This window comes from Lissotriton vulgaris, chromosome 8 (genome assembly GCF_964263255.1).
Source record: "Lissotriton vulgaris chromosome 8, aLisVul1.2, whole genome shotgun sequence".
NCBI lineage: Eukaryota > Metazoa > Chordata > Amphibia > Caudata > Salamandridae > Lissotriton > Lissotriton vulgaris.
Window position 1 is genome coordinate 552,428,410 of NC_141696.1, and position 23,074 is coordinate 552,451,483.

At 42.7% G+C, this 23,074-nt stretch overlaps 1 protein-coding gene across 1 annotated transcript in view; it reads left to right on the forward strand.

Annotated features, from left to right (window-relative positions):
- The first annotated feature begins 2,345 nt into the window (after positions 1-2,345).
- The window catches only part of NALCN (sodium leak channel, non-selective), a 2,672,759-nt gene continuing 2,652,030 nt past the window's right edge, over positions 2,346-23,074 (forward strand). Inside the window, exon 1 of the mRNA XM_086934370.1 lies at positions 2,346-2,488. Within this exon, the coding sequence (XP_086790496.1) occupies positions 2,381-2,488 (108 nt within the window). The 5' untranslated portion in view covers positions 2,346-2,380. The remainder of the gene's footprint in view (positions 2,489-23,074) is intronic.

A 23,074-nucleotide genomic window follows, 5' to 3' on the forward strand; every position in this document is an offset into this window, starting at 1 on the left:
GACAAGATGTGGTGAAAAAAGAAGGGGGAAATGAAGGAAAGGGGGCAAGGTAAACCCCTTCTGACCCCCTAGGATTGATGAGGGGGATATTAAAGTCCCCCGCGATTTTTCGCGGTAGAGGCGCTTCCCGGTACGCGAACCGGGCAGCTAACCGGCAGCGTAACGGGAGTCGGCCATCTTGTGTTTTTGGAGCGTCCGGTTCGCGTACCGGGTAGCGTCCCGGTAAGCGTAACAAGGGGAAAACCAAGAGAAACAGTAAAAAAAAAATTAAGGGAATAGATTTCCAGCAAACTTGGCAAAATTGTAGGGACTGTTTGTTTGATGTGCCTTTGCAAGGCCTCAAGATATGTGCACGTGTGGATTTTGTCTAATTAAGGTTAAAAAAAATATATATATCTATAAGCGTGCTCCGGCACGCTTACGTTACGGGTTTTGTTTGCGCTGCAGAACCGATACGTCACGGTTATGCGACGCGTCATGAGGCGTCTCACGTGGCTACGTGATACGTCACGTAATAAAGAATATATTTTACAGCTATAGATATTAGCTTTTAAAAAACCAATGAAATTCACTGAAAAAACCATAGGTTATAGACCATATATAGTTAGGAATTTGCATTTACAAAACCTTGAAAATTCACTGAAAAAAACATAGGTTAGAGACCATATATAGTTAGCTGGACATTTTATTGACATAAAACCAATGAAATTCCATATATAGTTAGTTGCACTAACTATATATCGCGCACCCGCAATCCACTGCTGATGATGTCACATATTACATCATTCATGACATGGTCAGTGACATCACTGATGACATCACTGATGACATCTCAAATGACATCACTGATGACATCACTGATGACATCTCAAATGACATCAGTGATGACATCATGACACACCAATACCAGTTACTACATACGCACTCACTGATTCCTACGTCTACACACACATTCACTCATTCACCCATACAATCACTCATACATACAGTCACTCATTATTACAACACTATCATATGCACTCATACACCTATGCAGACACTCACACACTGCCACTCATCCATGGAGTTACTCACACACCTAGTCAGTCCTGTAAAGAATCAATCACACTTCCATTTCCTCATCTATACAGTTAAACACAGAACACCATACTTCAGTGACATCACTGATGACATCACTGATGACATCTCAAATGAAATCACTGATGACATCTCAAATGACATCACTGATGACATCATGACACACCAATACCAGTTACTACATACGCACTCACTGATTCCTACGTCTACACACACATTCACTCATTCACCCATACAATCACTCATACATACAGTCACTCATTATTACAACACTATCATATGCACTCATACACCTAGTCAGTCCTGTGAAGAATCAATCACACTTCGATTTCCTCATCTATACAGTTAAACACAGAACACCATACTTTTCACACATATACTAACACATACTTACTCTCTTATACAATCACTGATACAAGTACACATTGATATGCACAGAGTCACACACCTCCCAGCCAGCCACACACACACTCAGTCTTCCATACATCCACTCATTCTTCAATATGTAAAACATATTTAAACTTTACAAAAACACACAGACACTAGATGATGTCATCAGTGATGTCATTTGAGATGTCATCAGTGATGTCATCAGTGATGTCATTTGAGATGTCATCAGTGATGTCATCAGTGATGTCACTGACCATGTCATGAATGATGTAATATGTGACATCATCAGCAGTGGATTGCGGGTGCGCGATATATAGTTAGTGCAACTAACTATATATGGAATTTCATTGGTTTTATGTCAATAAAATGTCCAGCTAACTATATATGGTCTCTAACCTATGTTTTTTTCAGTGAATTTTCAAGGTTTTGTAAATGCAAATTCCTAACTATATATGGTCTATAACCTATGGTTTTTTCAGTGAATATATATATATATATATATATATATATATATATATATATATATATATATATATATATATATATATATATATATATACATACAGAGAGAGAGAGAGAGAGAGAGAGAGAGAGAGAGAGAGAGAGAGCATATTACACATTACAAGTTATGTATTTTTTATACTACATGTCTGAAAATATTGTTTTCTTCACAGTGCAGCATTTTCTTAATCAAACATGATAAAACAATGGGCAGTGGTGAGGCCTGGTGGATTCATGTGATTATTGGCTGCTGTGTTTACAGCATGATTATAAATTTACTAATGTTGCCACATAATTGGTGTAATTTGCAGATTTCCCCAAGAAAATTTATTTTATGCCATTCCTGATCAAAAATGTATCTTCCTTTCTAGGGGGCGTGTCTGCTTTAAAAAGGACCAGGTCCACCATCAAGATGTTGAAAAGAAAGCAGAGTTCCAGAGTGGAAGCCCAACCCGTAACAGACTTTGGTCCTGATGAGTCTTTGTCAGACAATGCTGACATCGTTTGGATTAACAAACCGGTAAGTGAATACCAGCACACACAAACACACACACACACCTATTCACCTATAAACATTCGCTGCAGGGATAATATGGCGCTGCTCCAAAACCTAAAACATGCTCTGTATCTGATACATTGAACTCTGAAACAGAACTCTCCGCAATGGACGTCTCATGATCTCACACATTCTGTCACATGTTATATCACAAATTACACAAACAGGGACATCCCTAGTGACTCAAACATTTAGCTTAAACTATCCATAACATGCCTTCTCCTCTGCTGCATCTCATCTACAACCATGGATATATCCTGGTGTTCCAAATATGTAAACCAAAAGGGGAGGACTTCTAGATAAAGGGTGCAAGCATGAGGCAACTATCAATGTTGAAGCATACAAGCTGACATTAAACATACTATCTGACGCTCTAGGCAATGGCAAGTCCTTATACTTTCATCATGGCTCTCATGCCTCACCCACCACAAACCATGCAGGTGCTGTCAGAACCTAATTTCTCCACTACAGTCGCTCACCAAATGCCCACCTTTATTAAATGAATTTGCTACTCAGTTCTCTTTTTTAATAAGCTACATTTTGATGATAGTATGAAGACACAAGACTATATAGCATTCAGTACATACAATTCCTTTATAGTCAAAGTTGTCTCCTCATATACTTCACCAACAGCTATTGCTTAGTCGTTTACAAGTCCATATTAGTACCACCAGCGACCCCAGATCTTATTATGTTTGCAAAGGCAACCTGTTGCTATGAATATGAGTTTCTCCTGCTTGGCACACCAATCTATTTCTGCTCGCCCCTCAGCCACAATATGGGGGTTCCTGGTATTTCCATTTTTTGGCACTGTCTCTCTTTGCAATTATTGAGGCTATACCATTCATAATATGTTCACCGCGACTGCCTACAAATCATCCAGGATTCACGACAAGGCTTCTCTAGGTGTCAGATCTACTGGTTTTGCTAGGACCTGGGCTAATATTCTTTCAATAGCTAGTCAATATTACACAGTTTAATGACATGCCCAGGTGACATGGCAAAAGTCAGCGTTGGGATCTCCACAGTGGGAGCAGGAAGAGCATGACAGCCTACCTGCATGCCATCACTGGCGTGGTTTAAAGTATGCAGTATGCAGGTAATTCAATTGAACCAGCTGTAAATATGTTGAGATGACAATTTCTGGTGGCTTCATTCAAGTCTCCCACCATTTTGCCTCATTGAGGATTACGACTCAACCCTCGCATTTCTCTTTGAGTGCATCAAATATATCTGCTACTCTTTTCTTTTAAGATCACCACCATAGTAGGCACTCTTGCTAAAATACACACTACCCATTTCCATTCTCCTACAACGCCATCACACCCCATCCCCGTTCAGTTTTATTTGTATGCTTAAGCATATCAGCAACTGAACTCATTACAATAACTGAGGCTGTCAATTAATCCTATAGACCATCTGACCATTTCAACACTCATACCATTAAACCTTCCACTCTCATGTCTAATGTTATTTTTTTGTCTCACTTTTCTATTCAACTTTTCCCTGACATCAGGGATCTGTCTAATATGTTTCAAATCCTCACTGGTTCTTTCTCTTCTAAAAGCACTATTGAGCCGTATTCTCTCTCAAATATTGCTATGTATCTTAACTCTTCTCACACTCTACCTATCATCGAACAACCTGCTAAACTATCTACAATTGGGCTTCCTTATTCTTCAATCAACAGAACCTGCACTTAACACCAATCTAGCTATATCACTACCACACATGGCAATCACCTTTTGTCCATGCTCATACTACTGGACATATCCAGCGCTTTTACCACTGCATATCATTCCACTCTAGTATCCTTTCTCAACTAGGCATCGCAGGCACAGAATTTAATGGCTCGGCTCATACATTGCCTGGTACTCCAAGACCTTAATGTCTGCTCCACTTTCAGTGAGAGTATCTCAAGGATCTGTCCTGGGCTCTCTCCTCCTCTGGTTTTCCACACTACCAGAACAGAACTGCCATTAGCATCCTTACCAGGCCCCATCTCACTGCAATGGTCACCACTCACTCTGACCCTTCACGGTCACTGCGCACATCGTCGCTGGCAAGTAGGTCCTATAGTTGGGCATCCGCCAAGCTATCAGAGATGGCACTGGTACCGCTGTAGCTGACAGATGTCACCAGCTCTCACAGTGTATCCCCACCACTGTCCGCATTCCTGATTTATCCAACAGAATACATGGAGTTAGGAGTTTGTCCTTCACCCACCACCAGCTCTGTGTGAGCCACACCCAGATGTCTGAAACTTCGTAATAGCCTGTCCTCAGTCTCCCTCTCATGTCTCACCTAGTGCGTGTATATGAGCAACAAGAGAGGTAGGGCTCAGAGTCACTCCTCTTCCCCTCAATAATACTTGTAAACAACAAAGAAGTGACTAACGGCGCAAAATAAATGGTACGAAATTAATTCTACAAATTGCAGCCAGAGTAAATTATAAATCAAAACAGGAGTAACAAAGGGTGTGTGAGCAGTGGGAATAACCTTTATTAAAAGGAGAACCCTCACTCACCAACATGGTTGGTGACATGCTTCATCATTGGGTTCCACCAAGGAGACCGAATGTCTCCTTGGTGTGCCTGACTTACAGCGGAGCTGGTTATTATTGGACGTGTCAAGGTAGTGCTCAAAGAAAAGTGAATAGTGAATTTAAAAGGTAGCAAGCTGATCCCAGCACTAATTTTAATAAAGGGCCAGCCGGCTATCAATAAAACATAAGTTAGTCGGACACTAGTGATTATAACTTTGAACCAAATTTGTCCTTCAAATGTGATAAAATGGTCGACATGTTTCTGCTTCAGTGCTTAGATCAGCAAAGCTTTCATCAGGACCAGGTGGAAAACCCCAGGTGGTGTACGCACGCTAAGGCGTACCCTAACTTTGAGGGTGTGTGTGTATGTAGGTAAAACTCACGGTTCTACCCTGCTGAGAACTCCTGGGATTTACAAGGACCCCAGCTCTGAAAGAAAGAATGTCATTAAGTCATGCAAACAAACATCTTATCTGCCCTAACAAACGACAAAATAGACAATTGTTATTAAAGTGTCTAAAAAGTCCACACAGACATTTGCAGTGGAATATACCCATCAATGATAAAAGAAAACCCAAACACCCTTCTGTGCCTGCTTTATGCATCTGGATGTGCTAGAGGGCTGTCTAGAATTACAAACAAACCCTTTATCACACGGCTCATTGCCTCTGATGTCAAATTACACCAAAACATCATTACGTCAAATGTACTTATTTGAATGTTGCCTTAAATCACACCAAAATACTTTCAATTTTGAAAGAATGATTAAAATTGCAACAAAAAATGCCTGGGAATAATTAAAGCCCAATTGATGAACAAAATTGGCCGGCACTCCCGTAAAGCGAGTAACACGGCCCCGTAAACAACATGAAAGACTTTGGCATCTGAATTGAGAATCCATTTGAATGTAAAAACAATGAGAACAAAGAACTTACTGGGAGAGTGAAAAAGTTACACTTCCTGGGCTCGACGGCAGGGGTTATTTTCTTCACGCCGAGGGTTATCTTAAACAGAAAGGACCAAGTTTAAGCAGCTGCTTTCTCTATTAGAATATAGTTTCAAAGGGAACAGGGACACGAGGATACGGAAGCCAAACTACATACGCTCCCGTATACCACAAAGGAAAAGAACTTACTAACTCCTCTGTGACTCCCCGCCAACAACCTATTTGGTTCACTTCCGCGGCCCGAATAACAGTGTGGCTACGGAACTCGGAAGGTGAATTGCTCGACCACCAGGTCACGTGCTCGCCGTAATAGCGATGACGTGTTTGTTTAAAGGTGTAAGCAAGTTACAAACCTATTGAAAAACTTTATTTGTAAACAAAAAGCGTTTACAAAGGTACAGAGTTGATGGTGAGCAAATGGAAGAAAGAAGCACATTCTTGCCCTCTGACCGTAAGGTATAGAAACGCTAGGGTATAACACGCAATCTCTCCCTTCTTATGGAAAACAAGGATTTTGTACGCATCGTGCCGCGTAATTACAGCATGCGGTTTGAATGGCAGTAGAATTCATAGTTATACTAACGCCTCCAGATTGGTGAGCCGGAAAAATTGAACAGGTCTAAAAGCCTGATGACTAAATTCGAAATCTACCACATAAATGAGCAACTCCCAACCATTTTGGGCTCAAAAATAAAATAAAAGGTTCAACTAATGATGGAAAAAGTAGGTCTTTTCTACATAAATATTCCCCACGGGGTGACGTCATCGAGTCATTACTCGATCTCGAACTATTATGACAAGTGGACCAAAACCAGCAACCTATGGTGTTAAATTAGGTGCTTGTACTCTGGGCTAGTGATTCTTCCAATCATTTGTATAGATAGCTCATTTGTTCATCACTGAGCCCCAATGAATATCATCGTTAAGCCCTGAAAGGTGAGTGGAAAGGCGATAAATCCATCGCTGTTCCTTTTCGAAGAGGAGTCCCTCCATTCCAGTACTTGGATGCAGTTGTTCTTCTAGCCCGTTTGTACGAGAAGAGTGGTTTATCCCATTTGTGTTGGTTGCTTCTAATAATGTTGTAGTGCTTGTTAATGCATCGGCTCACGGCATTAAAGATAGGGTTAAATGTGGTAACACAAGTCAAAGGAACACTTTTGTGGTAGTCTTTCGGATAGTCCTCCAGTAGAGTATCCCTGTGCTGATTCTTGGCCCTTTTACAGCTCTTATCCAGAATTTTGTTAGGGTATCCTCTTTGGTGCAATTTGCCTGTCAAGTCTTGTGCTTGTTCCTTAAAATCAGCCAGTTCGCTACAATTTCTACTCAACCGTAGATATTGCCCAAAGGGGAGGTTCTCCCTTAGGGGGCGAGGATGGAAACTTGAGAAGTGTAGGAGATTGTTCTTGGCCGTGGGTTTTTGGTAAGTTTTGGTCAATAATTGGTCGTCAGCTTTGAAAATAGTTACATCCAGAAAGACAATTTTATCTTTGTCATAGTTGTGTGTGAATCTTAAATGTGGGTCGCAAGTATTTATCCACTCGAAAATATGATGCAGGGCCTCCTCAGAACCCTTCCAGATAACCAGTACGTCATCAATGTACCTTTGCCAGAAGGTTACATTTGATGAAAAGGGATTAGACTGGGACCGGATGTGCTTACACTCGAAATCATAAACATAAAGGCCCGCCACGCTAGGGGCAAAGGTGCTGCCCATCGAAGTACCAGTGACCTGCAGATAGATCTCTCCTTGATACTCAAAGAAGTTACGTTTCAGTGCTAGGGTCGCACACTCTACCATAAAAGCTCGAGAGGTAGTATAGTCCCATGAGGACTGCTCCAAGACGTCAGTTATTACCCTGATAGTAGTGTCCTGAGGTATACACGTGTATAGGCTTTCAATGTCTAATGTTACTAAAAAGCAGGGATCTTCTGGGACAGTCACAGATTGAAGCATGGCTAACAGGCTTTTGGTATCTTTGATGTAGGTGCTAGTCGCCTGTATCAGAGGTCTGAGAAAAAAATCACAGTACTTCGATAAGGGTCCGAGCAGAGAACCAATTCCAGACACATTCGGTCATCCGGGCGGGGGTATTTTGTTTTTATGAGTTTTTGGGAGGGTATAGAAGTATGGTATACTCCCTTCCGATGTAGTCAAGAAATCTGCCTCTTGTTTTGTGATGCGACCATCACGTTCTGCTGTTGACACTAGATCAAAGATATCTTCTTGGAGGGGAAGTGAGGGGTCTTCACTGAGACGAGTGTAATTGGTCATATTATTGAGGAGCCATCTACACTCCAAATCATAGGCTGTTGAGTTCTGAATAACAATTCCTCCGCCCTTGTCAGCACTTTTTATGACTTTGTTGGTATTTTTCTGGAGGGATTGTATAGCTTGGAATTCAGTGGCTTTTAGATTTTTAAAAGGGGATGGGTCTTCCAAGGCTTCAACTTCATTGAATACTGCCTGCTCGAAAGCTAGGAGCTCAGGGGGCACAGTGTACGGGGGAGGTGTGAAAGTTGACTTGATTCCGAACCTAGTTTTACTCATCGGCGTTTGGGAATCCTCCATTGCTTCCCTGCTTCCAGATTTAAGAATTTGGTACTGGTAGTTAAATTGCAAACACTGCAACCTCCACAAGGATGATGTCCCATAACAGGAGGGAGGCCCCACGCATTTAGTACAGTTTGCTCTCCTGCTCTCTGTTGATTCCTAGGACGTGTATGCACTAGTGAATCTTTTAGGCTTCTAGCCCGTTTGTACGAGAAGAGCGGTTTATCCCATTTGTGTTGGTTGCTTCTAAGAATGGTCCAGTGCTTGTTAATGCATCAGCTCACAGCATTAAAGATAGGGTTATATGTGGTAACACAAGTCAAAGGAACAGTTACGAGGTGGTCTTTCGGATAGTCCTCCAGTAGAGTATCCCTGTGCTGATTCTAGGCCCTTTTACAGCTCTTATCCAGAATCTTGTTAGGGTATCCTCTTTGGCGCAATTTGCCTGTCAAGTCTTGTGCTTGTTCCTTAAAATCAGCCAGTTCGCTACAATTTCTACGCAACCGTAGATATTGCCCAAAGAGGAGGTTCTCCCTTAGGGGGGCGAGGATGGAAACTTGAGAAGTGTAGGAGATTGTTCATGGCTGTGGGTTTTTGGTAAGTTTTGGTCAATAGTTGGTCGTCAGCTTTGAAAATAGTTACATCCAGAAAGACAATTTTATCTTTGTCATAGTTGTGTGTGAATCTTAAATGTAGGTCGCAAGTATTTATCCACTCGAAAAAAGAGCTACTTTTTCCATCATTAGTTGAACCTTTTATTTTATTTTGAGCCCAAAAAATCCTTCTCCTTTTCATGGTAGGGAGTTGTTCATTTATGTGGGAGATTTCGAATTTAGTCATTTGGCTTTTAGACCTGTTCAATTTTTCCCACTCACCAAACTGGAGGCGTTAGGATAACTATGAATTCTACTGCCATTCAAACCGCATGCTGTAATTACGCGGCACGATGCGTACAAAATCCTTGTTTTCTATAAGAAGGGAGAGATTGAGTGTTATACCCTAGCGTTTCTATACCTTACGGTCAGAGGGCAAGAATGCGCCTCTTTCTTCCATTTGCTCACCATCAACGATGTCCCTTTGCAAACGCTTTTTGTTTACAAATAAAGTTTTTCAATAGGTTTGTTACTTGCTTACACCTTTAAACAAACACGTCATCGCTATTACGGCGAGCATGTGACCTGGTGGTCGAGCATTTCACCTTCCGCGTTCCGTAGCCACACTGTTATTCGGGCCGCGGAAGTGAACCAAATAGGTTGCTGGCGGGGAGTCCCAGAGGATTTAGTAAGTTCTTTTCCTTTGCGGTATACGGGAGCGTATGTAGTTTGGCTTCCGTATCCTCGTGTCCCTGTACCCTTTGAAACTATATTCTAATAGAGAGAACAGTTGCTTAAACTTGGTCCTTTCTGTTTAAGATAACCCTCGGCGTGAAGAAATAACCCCTGCCGCCGAGCCCAGGAAGTGTAACTTTTTCACTTTCCCAGTAAGTTCTTTGTTCTCATTGTTTTTAGATTCAAATGGATTCTCAATTCAGATGCCAAAGTCTTTTATGTTGTTTACGGGGCCGTGTTACTCGCTTTACGTGAGTGCCGGCCAATTTTGTTTATCGATTGGGCATTAATTATTCCTAGGCGTTTTTTGTTGCAATTTTAATCATTCATTCCAAGTATTTTTGGTGTGATTTAAGGCAACATTCAAACAAGTACATTTGACGTAATGATGTTTTGGTGTAATTTGACATCAGAGGCAATGAGCCGTGTGATAATGGGTTTGTTTGTAATTCTAGACATCCCTCTGTCACACTCAGATGCATAAAGCAGGCACAGAAGTGTGTTTGGGTTTTCTATTATCATTGATGGATATATCCCACTGCAAATGTCTGTGTGGACTTTTTAGACACTTTAATAACAATTGTCTATTTTGTCGTTTGTTGGGGCAGATTAGATGTTTGTTTGCATGACTTAATGACATTCTTTCTTTCAGAGCTGGGGTCTTGAAAATCCCAGGAGTTCTCAGCAGGGTAGAACCGTGAGTTTTACCTAAATACACACACACCCTCAAGGTTAGGGTACGCCTTAGCGTGCGTACACTGCCTGGGGTTTTCCACCTGGTCCTAATGAAAGCTTTGCTGATCTAAGCACTAAAGCAGAAACATGTCGACCATTTTATCACATTTTAAGGACTCATTTGGTTCAAATTTATAATCACTAGTGTCCGACTCACTTATGTTTTATTGATAGTTGGCTGGCCCTATATTAAAAATAGTGCTGGGATCAGCTTGCTACCTTTTAAATTCACTATTCACTTTTCTTTGGGCACTACCTTGACACGTCCAATAATGACCAGCTCACCTAATGTGTGCTCAGGAAGTTAGCTGAAGCCCTAAATAGAATTGGTTAAATATTCCAACATTCCGAAGGCCCTACACATGCCTTAGATGTCTTCTAACATCCATGAAGCAATACATGGAGTCACAAGGATAAAATCCCTACAACCGTTATGAACACTCACGGGAACCTCAACATAGTTTCTTTGAATATCAATTGGCTCCTCCTCCTGCCGTATGTGTGCTGCCCGTACTGCTGATTTTTTCCACCGTGCATGGTCCTGTCCCAGAATTGTGGCCTTTTGGGCCTTGTTGATTTGAACAGTGGATATTATGACAGAGGCGGCGGTGTCCATTACTCCCTTTCTACTACTTTAAACTGCTGGTGATGGTTCTCTATAGGGTAAGTGACTGGGGGCAATGTCACGGGGGAGCACTGGTCTCCCGAATTTTAAGAGTTGTTTAAAAGATATGATCATGTGTAGTGAATTGGCTGTATCCTTTGCTGAACTTCTTCCGCCTCCCTCCCATCCGATAGATTTTGGGATGCTCTCCATGCTTACGTGGTGAGTCTAGGCGAGCCTGAGAAGCCTGATTATTCTCTATTTTTGGAGGAGTCTCTGATGTTGCAATTCCATCTTAATGAATTGATGCGGAGGGCCAGCTCTATAACTCTGCCCTTTAACACAAGGCTGATATTAGTGGGGTAGGGAGAGCGAACTGGACATATTTCTGTACTGACATCCAAATATTTTTTAAATCTGTGTGACTTGCATGATGTGGTGTAGTTAAATATTGTTGAAAATGAACTATTTGTATTGATTCAAAGAATTTCAATAAAAAAAATATATCAAAAATAGATTGTTGTACTTATCCACTAAGTTTCATGACCTTGTCCTACGACAGGATACTCATGTCATCTCATATGAAGCTGCTATACTGAAGTGAAACTGGATAGAAAGAGTGGTTCATGCTGTCTACAACAAAATCTGGGCCTGGTGTGTCAGGCTCCTCTGCATACAAGCGTACAATCTTGTTTGAGAAAACACTACCTGTCTCAGTGTTGAAAACCTGGACGATCAGTATGTTTTTCAAAAATATCTTTTCAGGGAATAGTGTTGGTTGTAGGCTCTGTATGCGTCGCCCTTGGTAGCGCATCCCACCATTCCTCCAAAATATACAGGATTCTCACAGAGCTTGGTGGAACTATGACAATGAGAGGAGGAGAATAAAGCATGACTCTGGTTCCTATACTGAGAGGATCCAGGAGATCTGGCACTGGTAATACAAAAAACAAGGTCTCATGGTTCACCCCTTAACAGGTCCAATGTTTGCAGTCATCTAGAGCCATTTAGTCCTGCACCAGAGTGACTTCATCTTTGAATTGATTTTTTTCTTACCTCAGACCCTGTATAACCAAATTTCTTCTCAAGTATCAGCCTAGAGGGTGGCATTTTGGATCAGTTCAGATTAATGTCATTGGTGCATGAAGCACAAACTATCTGATGAAAAGAGGGAGATGTAGTCCATGTTTGCTGGTTTCCTTTTGGATAATGTGGGCTCTGTCACTTCTGATGAGACAATCTGGGCACCAGGCAAGGTGTATGTGAGGACCAAAAGATGAGGCAATCAGTGCTGCGAAAGACGATGGGGGCACAAATTAGGAACCAGTGCTTAATTTGTGAGCAAATAAGTGCCAAAGCCAGCGTCAAGCCACTGCAGCTTGCACCACCCATTCCCCCTGCCAGCGCTGCCAATGACACAACCAACACAATTACTAACCATCACACTCCAACAAGTGTGACTATGCAGACCATTCCAGGCCCCTAAAGCTCTGAGAATGGCTTGGGTGACAGGTATTAGTCATTTTTAATATATTGAAATAATAAACATCTGTTGTTGTGCTCTCGTCTAAATTCGATTAACAGCATCACCAGGTGGCAGTCTGTAATAAAAGCTAGTGTTGACAATTTAGTGCGGCTGCCCAGCACCGGAAACCACCGGCTCAAATTAAGCACTGGGAATATCACTGTTCCTTACAAGAGGTTCTCGAGTTCTGTAGTCGTAGAGGAATTATCTAGAACTTGTTTTGAACTAAAAGCTCTCTTCATATGAATATGCCTTACACAGGTTACAAAGGACACACTACAAGCACAGAAAATAGGCCAGTAGAAGATTGGCGAATCAACTTTGTCAGAGAGAGTTGATGTCTATTACCCCAGCAATATATATTGAGCACAGTGATTTCCTCACTCATCTGGGAGATATAATCATAAAATTAAGTATATTCTTTGCTGGTCCATGACTGTCACTATACTCATGGTGTACATTTGTAGGTTAAGTTTCTCCTTACGAAAGTTAAATGCACACCAAGGTGCATCCCCAAGCAGCTGCATCATGAAAGATAAAATAGCTAAGGCAATGACATGGATGACCTGTTTACTAGCAAGGCCCCTGGGGAGGACAGGTTCCCGGTAGAGTTTTACATGACCAATAAGGTTACGGTCTTGCAAATAATATATAAGGCATTCATAGATGTGTAACACTTGAATATCTTATCCTCTTGTAAAAAAAACCTTGTCAACAGACTTCGCTCATTGATGCCCGTTCCTATACATTCATCTCATGTAGGTTTTTTGCATAATATGAGGTCATTACTGCACCTCTCATACAAGATTTGGGATGATGGAGATGGAGATGGAAAGATGGCCCTATCCTTGGAAACTGAGAAGGGACTACCTTTTCAGGACTCCAGAGAGAAGTTGATTGGATGCTAAGGGCCAAATTCATCAAACCAAAATCCGCTCGCAAAGGGGCAGATTCTCAGAATCTGCCCCTTTGCGACCGGTATTTTTGCATTTGGGAAGCATCATCCCAAATGCAAAAATCGCAAATAGAGAATTCGCTAAATTGCGATTTATTGCATTTAAGGAATCTCAAATTGAGATTCCTTAAATGCAATGCATGAAAGTTTAAAAAATAGCGAATTCGCTAATAGGGCACGCAAATTACCATGAAGTACAACTTCATGGTAATTTGCAAAAACTTTGAAAAATGCACTAAAGTGCATTTTTCAAAGTTTCATGTTGAGCACACGCATGCCCTAAGGGCATGTGTGTGCGTAACATATGTGCACAAATCAATTTCAGGGGTGCAGCAGGGTGTCCTTTGGACACCCCTGCACCCTTGAAATCGCAATCTTAATTTGCAAATCTCTAATTGCGATTCGCAAATTGAGATTGTCTTCCCATTCATTCCTATGGGCCTCTAGGTCCATAGGAATGAATGAGGAGGTATTCCTTAATTGCGACTCGCAATTTGCGAGTCGCAATTAAGGAACATTAAGAAATCGCTATTTTTTAAGTGATTTCTTGATGCATTCCATTTTGCAATTCCTTAATAGCGAATCGGTATTTTTCGCTATTAAAGAATCGCAAAATGTGTTCTTGATGAATCTGGGGGTAATTTTGTTAATTAGATTTGCCTGGCTATTCTCAGGCCCTACGGCGCAGATATCGTCAGATAGTGTTCTTTGTGATGCATTTCCTGTCAAGAGTGGGATGCCCGCTCTTCCAGCTCCTGTTTGTACTGCCTCTAGAACCCCGTCCCGTGTTGGCAAGATATGTTCATATACAGACAACATTCTTCTGACATTGTTGACGCCAACAACCTCGAGTTCCCACTTCAAATTACTAATAAATTAGTTAGCAGCTTTTCTCATGGTGCAGAGTTAATTGGGCTAAAAGTGAGGCACTGTCCAAACTGACTAAAGGTGACCAACCCTTCAGAAGGGTGCCCCTTGCCATAATATACCTGGGCATCCTACTTAACAGAGGACTTAAGGATATGGTACTTGAGAACATAAGGCCCCTAGTATAGAAAAACTGGTGACTTCCTATGTTGGTCGAGTGTGCTGGTGTCGTTCTGGCAAATAATCCAAATAAACTAAAAATGGTCGCCGGAGTAGCAAGGTTTAAGTATGTTTTTGCCATGCTCTCTCTGCATACACCAAACTCTACTTTATTGGAAATTGATTAAATGACAATGCAGTACATTTGGGGCTCTACAAGTCACTTGAGTGTAGATTGGGAAGTGTCTGTTGCCTATGCAAAATATATCTATTGTACTGTGGCGCAACCAAAAACATGGAGGAATATAATCCTGTCATGCGCGCAATAGTCCTTTTTAATGCAATATTCACAAACACCTTAGAATATTTTGGCAAATTCACTTTGATACACCTCTAAGGAGGAAAGCAAGACTTAGGATTTGTTGTTCAGAACTGTATGGAAGGCCAGGTCAGAGGTCAGAATTTGTACTTGCTCAAAGACATACATTTGAAGTCTTTTCAGGAGCTCCATGAGGAACTTGGGTTATACTCTCACCAAATATGGTAGTTACCAACGTTCTCACTGTGTAAGGTCTAGACTAGGCCCCCTTTTCCTCCTTGCCTACATCCCTTAAACAAATGTATTTCTATGGTGGGGGTACATTTAGGGCAGTGGTTGCTGGTTTATGTAGCAGTATTCTTGACCTATAGTTATCAACCCTGATGGCTGAGGATGTTAGAATTAGTTGACAAGGGAGTTTTCCATACAATTCTCTGATGAGGAACAGTATGACATCTTGTCTCTACATAGTAAGGTCAGGCTTATGCATAGCTATTTTACACCACTGCACAAATTGCCCTGGCTACCACACAAACTATGCATAGCCCATAAGGGCCTAGGGTGAAACAGCTGGAGATGTGGACATGCAGGCTGTGGTATGGTCTTTGCCCAATCTCACACACTTCTTCACAGGTATGGCCATCAATTAGGATGTCCTGTGGTTACCATTTCATGATCTCTTCTTTATTGGTTGTGCCACTTAACATTTCAAGTATTAAGGAAGCAACTGCTCATTGGAAGAGGTGAGTCGCAATGCAGTTATCTGTTGTTAAACTGTATACTTCGTTTCTGGAAATACAAACAGCTCCAACAGACTACCATTGGCTTGAAGAAATCATGGGGCTGATTTATTAACATTCCAAGCACAGCAGCGCAGCAAGGCAACTTTATTGTTTTTGTGCAGCAAGGGATACCTTCCTGCACGAACACAGTTGTTAAAGGCATTTGCCTTTATGTGTGACGCGGAATACATCACACATATTGAAAGGAAGTAACAAGGAGAAAGAAAAATATTTCTCCTTGTTATGCCTTGGCCTGGGATGCGTTCCATTTTAGCACATTCCCAGGCTTACAACTCTATGGAGATCTTTTTATGCGCCAACATCCATGAGTGGATGTGTGGGAACACCAACTTTCTGCCCATGCAACTCCCCCCTGCTGCAAGGTAACGCAAGGCAGTGAAATACGGAACCTTGCATGTCCTTGGTTTTTCTAAACCACCCAGACCCACGCTAGTTGGCTTTGCGGGGTTTAGTAAATCCCAGTTGTTGTTTTTTTTAAATATCCTATTATTGGCAGTTGTCATGTAGCTAGACTTTACAGTCTTCAATAGATTGTTAACAATTATAATATCCCATTTGGAATAGTAATTTATTGAACATGCCATTTTCTTCTTTTAAGATACATTAAACATCCCTCTCTGTGGGGTAATTTCTTAAAAATGAAACCCCAACCTGTAATGTGCCCCCTTCTCTGCTCCCTCCCTTCCCAACTTGTTCCTTCTCACTATGAACATCTTAACAGGCAGTGGCTTTACACAATAGTAATTTGCCATCCTCCTCGTCCAGTCTAAGAGTCAAACTCAATCCTGGGCTGTAATGCCAAAGCTGTAGGCTATGTACACAGCCACATCCGCCAAACACTGACAAAGCGGAGGCTCAACAAATAGAGTTGCAATAGTGCAGCATTCAAACGGGTCGTGTATCATCCTTGATGGTTTGTGTAAACGCTTTGACCAGGGGATCCCAATCCTGAGCAATGGGATGCCTTGGTGAGCCAGGACTTTTCTCTCTGTGAAGTTGTATGCTCTTGGATGCCAACGAGGGGATGGCTGTCTGTGCCCACAAGTGTACTGTTGGTGGGCTAGGTTTCTCCCACATCATCATAATATGGCGCTTCACCAACAGTAGGACCAAATCTAAAAACTTAGTCTAAGCTTTTTCTGAATGTTGTTGAGAGAAAATGCCCACTATCAATTCTTCTAGGGAATTATTCAAAAGGCACACTGTAAGGTGATGCAGTAGGTCAATTGGCCCCAGCCCAATAACCCATTAATTTCCCACATGACCATAAAATGTTAGGTAGGTCCACGTTAGGAAGCAGAGGAAGTGCACTGAGAAATCTTGGAAATGTGGCAAGGAGGGGAAACAACCTTTACAACGCAGTCATTACGTCGCACTACCTTTACAATGCAGTCATTACATCGCAACATCCTTTACATTGCATGTCATTGCAACGCAGCCATTACACCGCATGTCACTACAACGCATGTCATTACAACGCATGTCACTACAACGCAGGCATTACATCGCAAGTCATTACAACGCATACCATTACAACGCATAGTACCCTTACACTATCCGACACTTACCCTACTCTTGCACTCACTGGAGTTAGAATAGTAATTTTTACCCCTACACTATCCGACACTTACCCTACTGTTGCACTCACTGGAGTTAGAATAGTAATGTTTACCTCTACACTATCCAACACTTACCCTACTGTTGCAATCACTGGAGTTAGAATAGTAAATATTACCCCTACACTATCCAACACTTACCTTAAATGCAATGTAATGGTATGCATTGTAATGGTATGCGTTGTAATGGTATAATGCGATGTAATGGAATGCATTGTAAAGGTAGTTTCTGAAAATGTGATGTAATGGCATGCAATGTAAAAGAATGCGTTGTAAAGGATGTTGCGATGTAAAAACTGCATTGTAAAGGCATGCGTTGTAAATGTATGCATTGTAACATCATACTTTCGGCAAGACGTGATATGTGCTCTGTTTAATATGTTGAATTGAATATATTTAAAGCAAGATATCTTATGTGAATGTGATAAAATGCTCTGCCATTCCGAATCCTGAAGCGGGTGGCCTATATATCCCTCCGATTTCCCTCAAAAGGAACCCTTGGTCTTATTCTTGTGCTGGAGGCGTGCTTGGTAGTACCATAAGACCAAGTGCATACTGTTTTCTAGGGTGCAAAGAGCTTGAATTACTGCATTGGTGATGGGCTCCGAAAGAGGAATGTGGTGTTCAGCAAATGTTTAACTTGGGCATAAGTGAGGAAATAAAACAGGTGAATTGTAAAATCAGTTCTGAGTGTGGCAAAAGTTAATAATTCGCCAGAGAAAAATGAATCAGCGAAAATAACAAGCATGTTGAGCCCAAACCTCCAGATGGGGTTGAGGGATGGCATTGTTGAGGGCTAACAGAGCCAAGAGGGGACTCACAGGTACACAGAGAAGTATGTGTTTGTATAGTGCTTGAGAGTGTGGAAGGCAATGTAAAACAGTGGAAAGGAGCAGGGGTTGGACTCTAGGGAGGGGATCCCTCAAGAGAGTATTACGCAGTGTATCAGACCTTGGGTTCATTCTCTGGATGGAAAACTAGTCTCGGAGAGGGAGTGACCCACCAGCCAGCAAGCTGGCCATTGAAGTTGGGCCTCAAGATAATATTGTTCATATTCCGGGAGCCTTAAGCTACCCACCTCATTTGGGAGTTTAAGGGCAGTTCTAAGTGGTATACCCCAGTGTACTCCTTGCTTCCTCTGTTTGATTGTCAGTGGTTCCATCACTATTGCAAAAGGTAATGGCAAGGGATGGCATCCCTTATTTTTGTCACGTTTTTCCTGCAGTCCTGGTCCGCCGCGGCTGAGACGCCGATTGTGCGGAGGGCTGGTTCTATTTTAGGGCTCCTCACTTCTGCCCACACATTTTCCGCTTCCTCTGCTGCCTTAGAGGTCCAGTCTGCATCAAAGTAATTTGCCTATATAAATTCCTGCCACTGTTACCGCTTGAGAGCAGAAAGATCGTGGTGCAGGCTCTGGCGACATCAAAACTTGACTATGTCATCAGCTTGTACCTTGGTCTTCCCAAATCTCTTATCCAGCGCCTACAAGTAGTACAAAACACGGCTGTCAGAGCCATCCTGAGATCTAAACCTAGATCTAGCATGACCCCTATTCTTAAGTTTCTACACTGGCTCCGCATAAAGGAACGGATTGACTTCAAAGCTATGACCATCTTCTTTAAAGCTTCTATGGCTTAGGCACCTGCTAACTGCATAAGCGTGTATTTCGCTACATAACATCTAGACCCCTAAAATCTTCAAATGTCATCTTGGCTATCATGCCTAAAATATGCAGTGCCTTCACGGGAGGCAGATCCTTCGTCTTTCTGGGCGCAAATTGTGGAATAGCCTCCCTTAGTCTCTGAGACTAACCAAAGACCTACTCTCCTTCAGGAAGAACCTTAAAAACTGTTTTTTAATAACTAATAGGTCTTTTACGCACGTATTCCTTCTGCTGTCACACGCCAGGCCACTCTAGTGTGAGTAGCTGCGTGCTATATCCAATACAATATTTTATTCAATTTTAGGAGCCCTACCTATTATGAAGGGGAGTGAGATAGAGTATCCCATCTTGACCCTGGCAGTCCGGCCATATATATGAGACAAATCTATTTGCTTCCGTTATGGCCAGCACCCATACTGTTCAGGACCTCAAGCATTTTTTTTTTTAAAACACAGTTTATTGAAGACCATGTATCATCACATCCTGAACAAAAGTATCCAACAGAAATAGTCATTTTGTTTTTTCCTATATCCAAGTCATAGTACATAGAACTTACATGGGTTCTGTGGCAAATGCTCTGTGTAACATAAGAAGTAAGAGTCTCATTCTTCCTCGGCACTGCTGGTAAGTAATCAGGGGCTGTGCAATGTAAATAAAATCAATACTAAGGTGTGCGCAGTTACATTTAACCAAAGAAACTAACATAAACACCTTCCCCTCCCACCCTAACCCTCACGTCCTGTCCTGTCTCCAGGTCAGACCCACACTCACTTTCACGCTAATCGGGGGAGGTGTTCGTATATGTATCTCAGTGGGGAAGGCAGTTTCCTTACCAAGGTCACTATTTGATTGGGTCTCAGGGCCTAGAGGTTAGAAGGCATATGGTAGCTTCACATGTTACGGGGTCGGGATAACCTGTGGGGAGACAAGTCAAGCGTTTCCAACTCAATCATCATAGCCTCCCATTCCATGGAGATGGGCTGTTTCCTCAGTCCTCTGTTTTCCTCTCTACGAAGAGCTGCCCCCTCCGCCCTTCCCCACTGAAGCAAGTCAGCTTGCCAGATGGACATCGCCGGGCATCTAGGGGACTTCCACCTCATTTTAAGAACTCTTATCGCCAAGATGAGGGCCAGATCTATAAATTTTAACCGCACCTTCTGTTCCCGTGAGCGTCTACGGTGGCCTACAAGGCAATTCAGGGCTTCTTCCGGGACCGGAAGTTGTGTTACCTCATGCAGTGCATTGCAGACTCCTCTCCAATAGTCTCGTAAACAAGGACAGGACCATAGCATATGGGTAAAATCCGCCTCATCCTCTCTACAATGGGGGCAACAATGAGAGGAGTCCGGGAACATGCGATGTATTCTCTGAGGGGTAAGATATGATCTATGCAGGACCATCGTCTGGATAAATTTTATTTCGCATTACGCGATACTTTTCTAGGGTATTCTAGCATACATTGCCATGCTTTGTCTGTAATTTCCACGCCAGAGTCTTCGACCCAGTGTGCTGTAAGAGAAGTAAGTGGAAATGCTGTATGTGCCCGAACTCCGGTGTATAACCATCGTAGCAAATGCCCTCCACGACCTACGTAGTATAAGAGGTGTACTAGGTTATGTTGCAGGGGTTCATTTCTTTGTGGGGCCCATGTGGTTCTAACATAATGTGTTACAGAAGCATGCAATAAGTAGAGGCGTGGTGGAGCACCCGTGGCCTGTACAAAGGAGCCGTGATCTAGCATGGTACCATCGCCGAAGAATGCACCGACGTCCTCCACCCCACTGTCCGTCCAGTCTTGTATTCTGACCCGTGTGAGTCTTCCCTTTGGTGTAGGGATACCTAAGATAGGGATGTTTGTGGCATAAGGGACCGTTGTAGCTGTATACAATAAGGCTTTCTTTCAACAGTGTAGGGCGACCTTCAGTAGGGGAGGGCAGTCTGGAGGAATCCTAGCCTTCGGTAATCGTAAGGAATGGAGCTCGCCTCGATCCAACCTCTGTGGGGTAAATCCAATCTCTTGCACATTTCTATTCGCAGTCCAATAGGATAACCATTGGAGCTGGCTTGCATAGTAGTAACTTCTAAAGTCCAGAACTCCCGGCCCGCCATTACGTGTCCCCAGTTGGAGCTTACTAAGGCTTATTCTTCTGCGGCCAGTACCCCAAATGAGATTCACCAAAATGGTGTTCAGTGTGTTAAAAAGGGATTGTGGGAACACCACCGGCATATTCACAAAATAGTATAATAAACGAGGCAGCATCACCATTTTGGAGATAGTGACACGTCCCATCACTGACAGTGGTAGAGAGGTCCAGAACCCTACGCTAGCACGGAGACCCGTTTTTGCCCGGAGGATATTACCCTCAATTTGATCCACCTGCGTCCTATACACTTGAATGCCTAAGTATTTAAATGTGGTGGGAGTTACCAGTAAGTTGTAAGTGCCAAATTGCAGGTGGATTATGTGTGGCATTTCCTGAAAGAAGTAACTCGTTGATTTCTCAGGGTTTATGGCCAGGCCGGACAGGCGTTCAAAAGTAGCAAATATATTAGGGATAGGGGCATTATCGGCTGTTAGGTCCCGTAAGTATAAGAGTATATCATCTGCATAGATAGAAATTAGATGGTGTGTCCCATCAATGGGAATGCCAAACTGGGTCGCTGAGTCGCGAATAGCGATAGTTAGGGTTTCCAGCGTGAGCACAAATAGTAAGGGGGATAACAGGCATCCCTGCCTTGTGCCTCTATGGACAGTATATTGGTCTGAGATGTGATGTCCCGTGTGAGCTCTGGCCGTAGGGGATGTTTATAATAGGCGAACCCACTTGAGATATGTGTCTGGGAAACCGAACCGCCGCAATGCAGCGAACATGAAATCCCAAGAAAGGGAGTCAAATGCCTATCTAAGGTCTAGTGCTATGCACCCTGCGTGTTCATAAGCTTGTGAGGTGGCTTTCATGACGTAGTGTAGCCGTCGAGTGTTTAGAGAGGTGCTGCAATTTGGTAGAAAGCCGCATTGGTCGCCGTGAATGAGCGTAGTAAGGTGGGGTTGTATGCGGTTAGCAAGGGCCTTACTGAGAATTTTTTTATTCAGTGGATAAAAGGGAGAGAGGTCTATAATTAGCCATTTCTAAGCTATCTCGTCCTGGTTTGGGAATGGATGTGACTAATACTTGCATGGTGGAATCTGGCAGGTGACCAGTCTCAAAGGCAGCCTTATATACAGCCTCCAGCACTGGCACCAAAGTCTCCGAATAGGTATGGTAAAACCCTACAGGGAGTCCATCAATCCCAGGCGTCTTGTTACAATTTAACCCCTTAATTGCAGCACGTATTTCTTGTTGAGTTATGGGGCCATCGATGTCTTTTTGGGCGTCATCGGGCAGTAGAGGGAAAGGAAGATCCTGCAGAAACTCTGCGATAGAGGAACCCCAACAGGGGCAGGGGGTGCATAGAGTGCTGCCAGGTGATCATGAAAGGCTGTATTTATTTCGGTTTGTGTGTGAACTATGTGTCCTGTCTGTGTGCAGATTCTAGATATAATTGGCGTGTCTGGTCTGTCCCTGACCAGGCGGGCAAGCAGCGCACCAGATCTATTCGCTTCTGTATGCTTGCGTTGGAGAAATGCTCTATGATCTATTGTCTGTAGTGTGTCTTGTGTTTCTGCATGGTCAATGTGAGCAGATTGCAATGCTTCTCATTTGTGTGGATCAGACAAAGCTTCCCTCTCCAGTATATCTAGCCGGTGTTCAATGTCCTTCATTCAGGACCTCAAGCATATAGTCCCAGAGGAGAGAATCAAACACTTTCTCTAGATCTAAGGCAATACAAGCAGACTTTTGGAAGTTGTCCGAGGTGCTAGCTATGAAATCCCAAAGCCTTCTTAGGTTATGGCAGGTGTTGCGGCCTGGAATAAAGTCCGATTAGTTGGGGT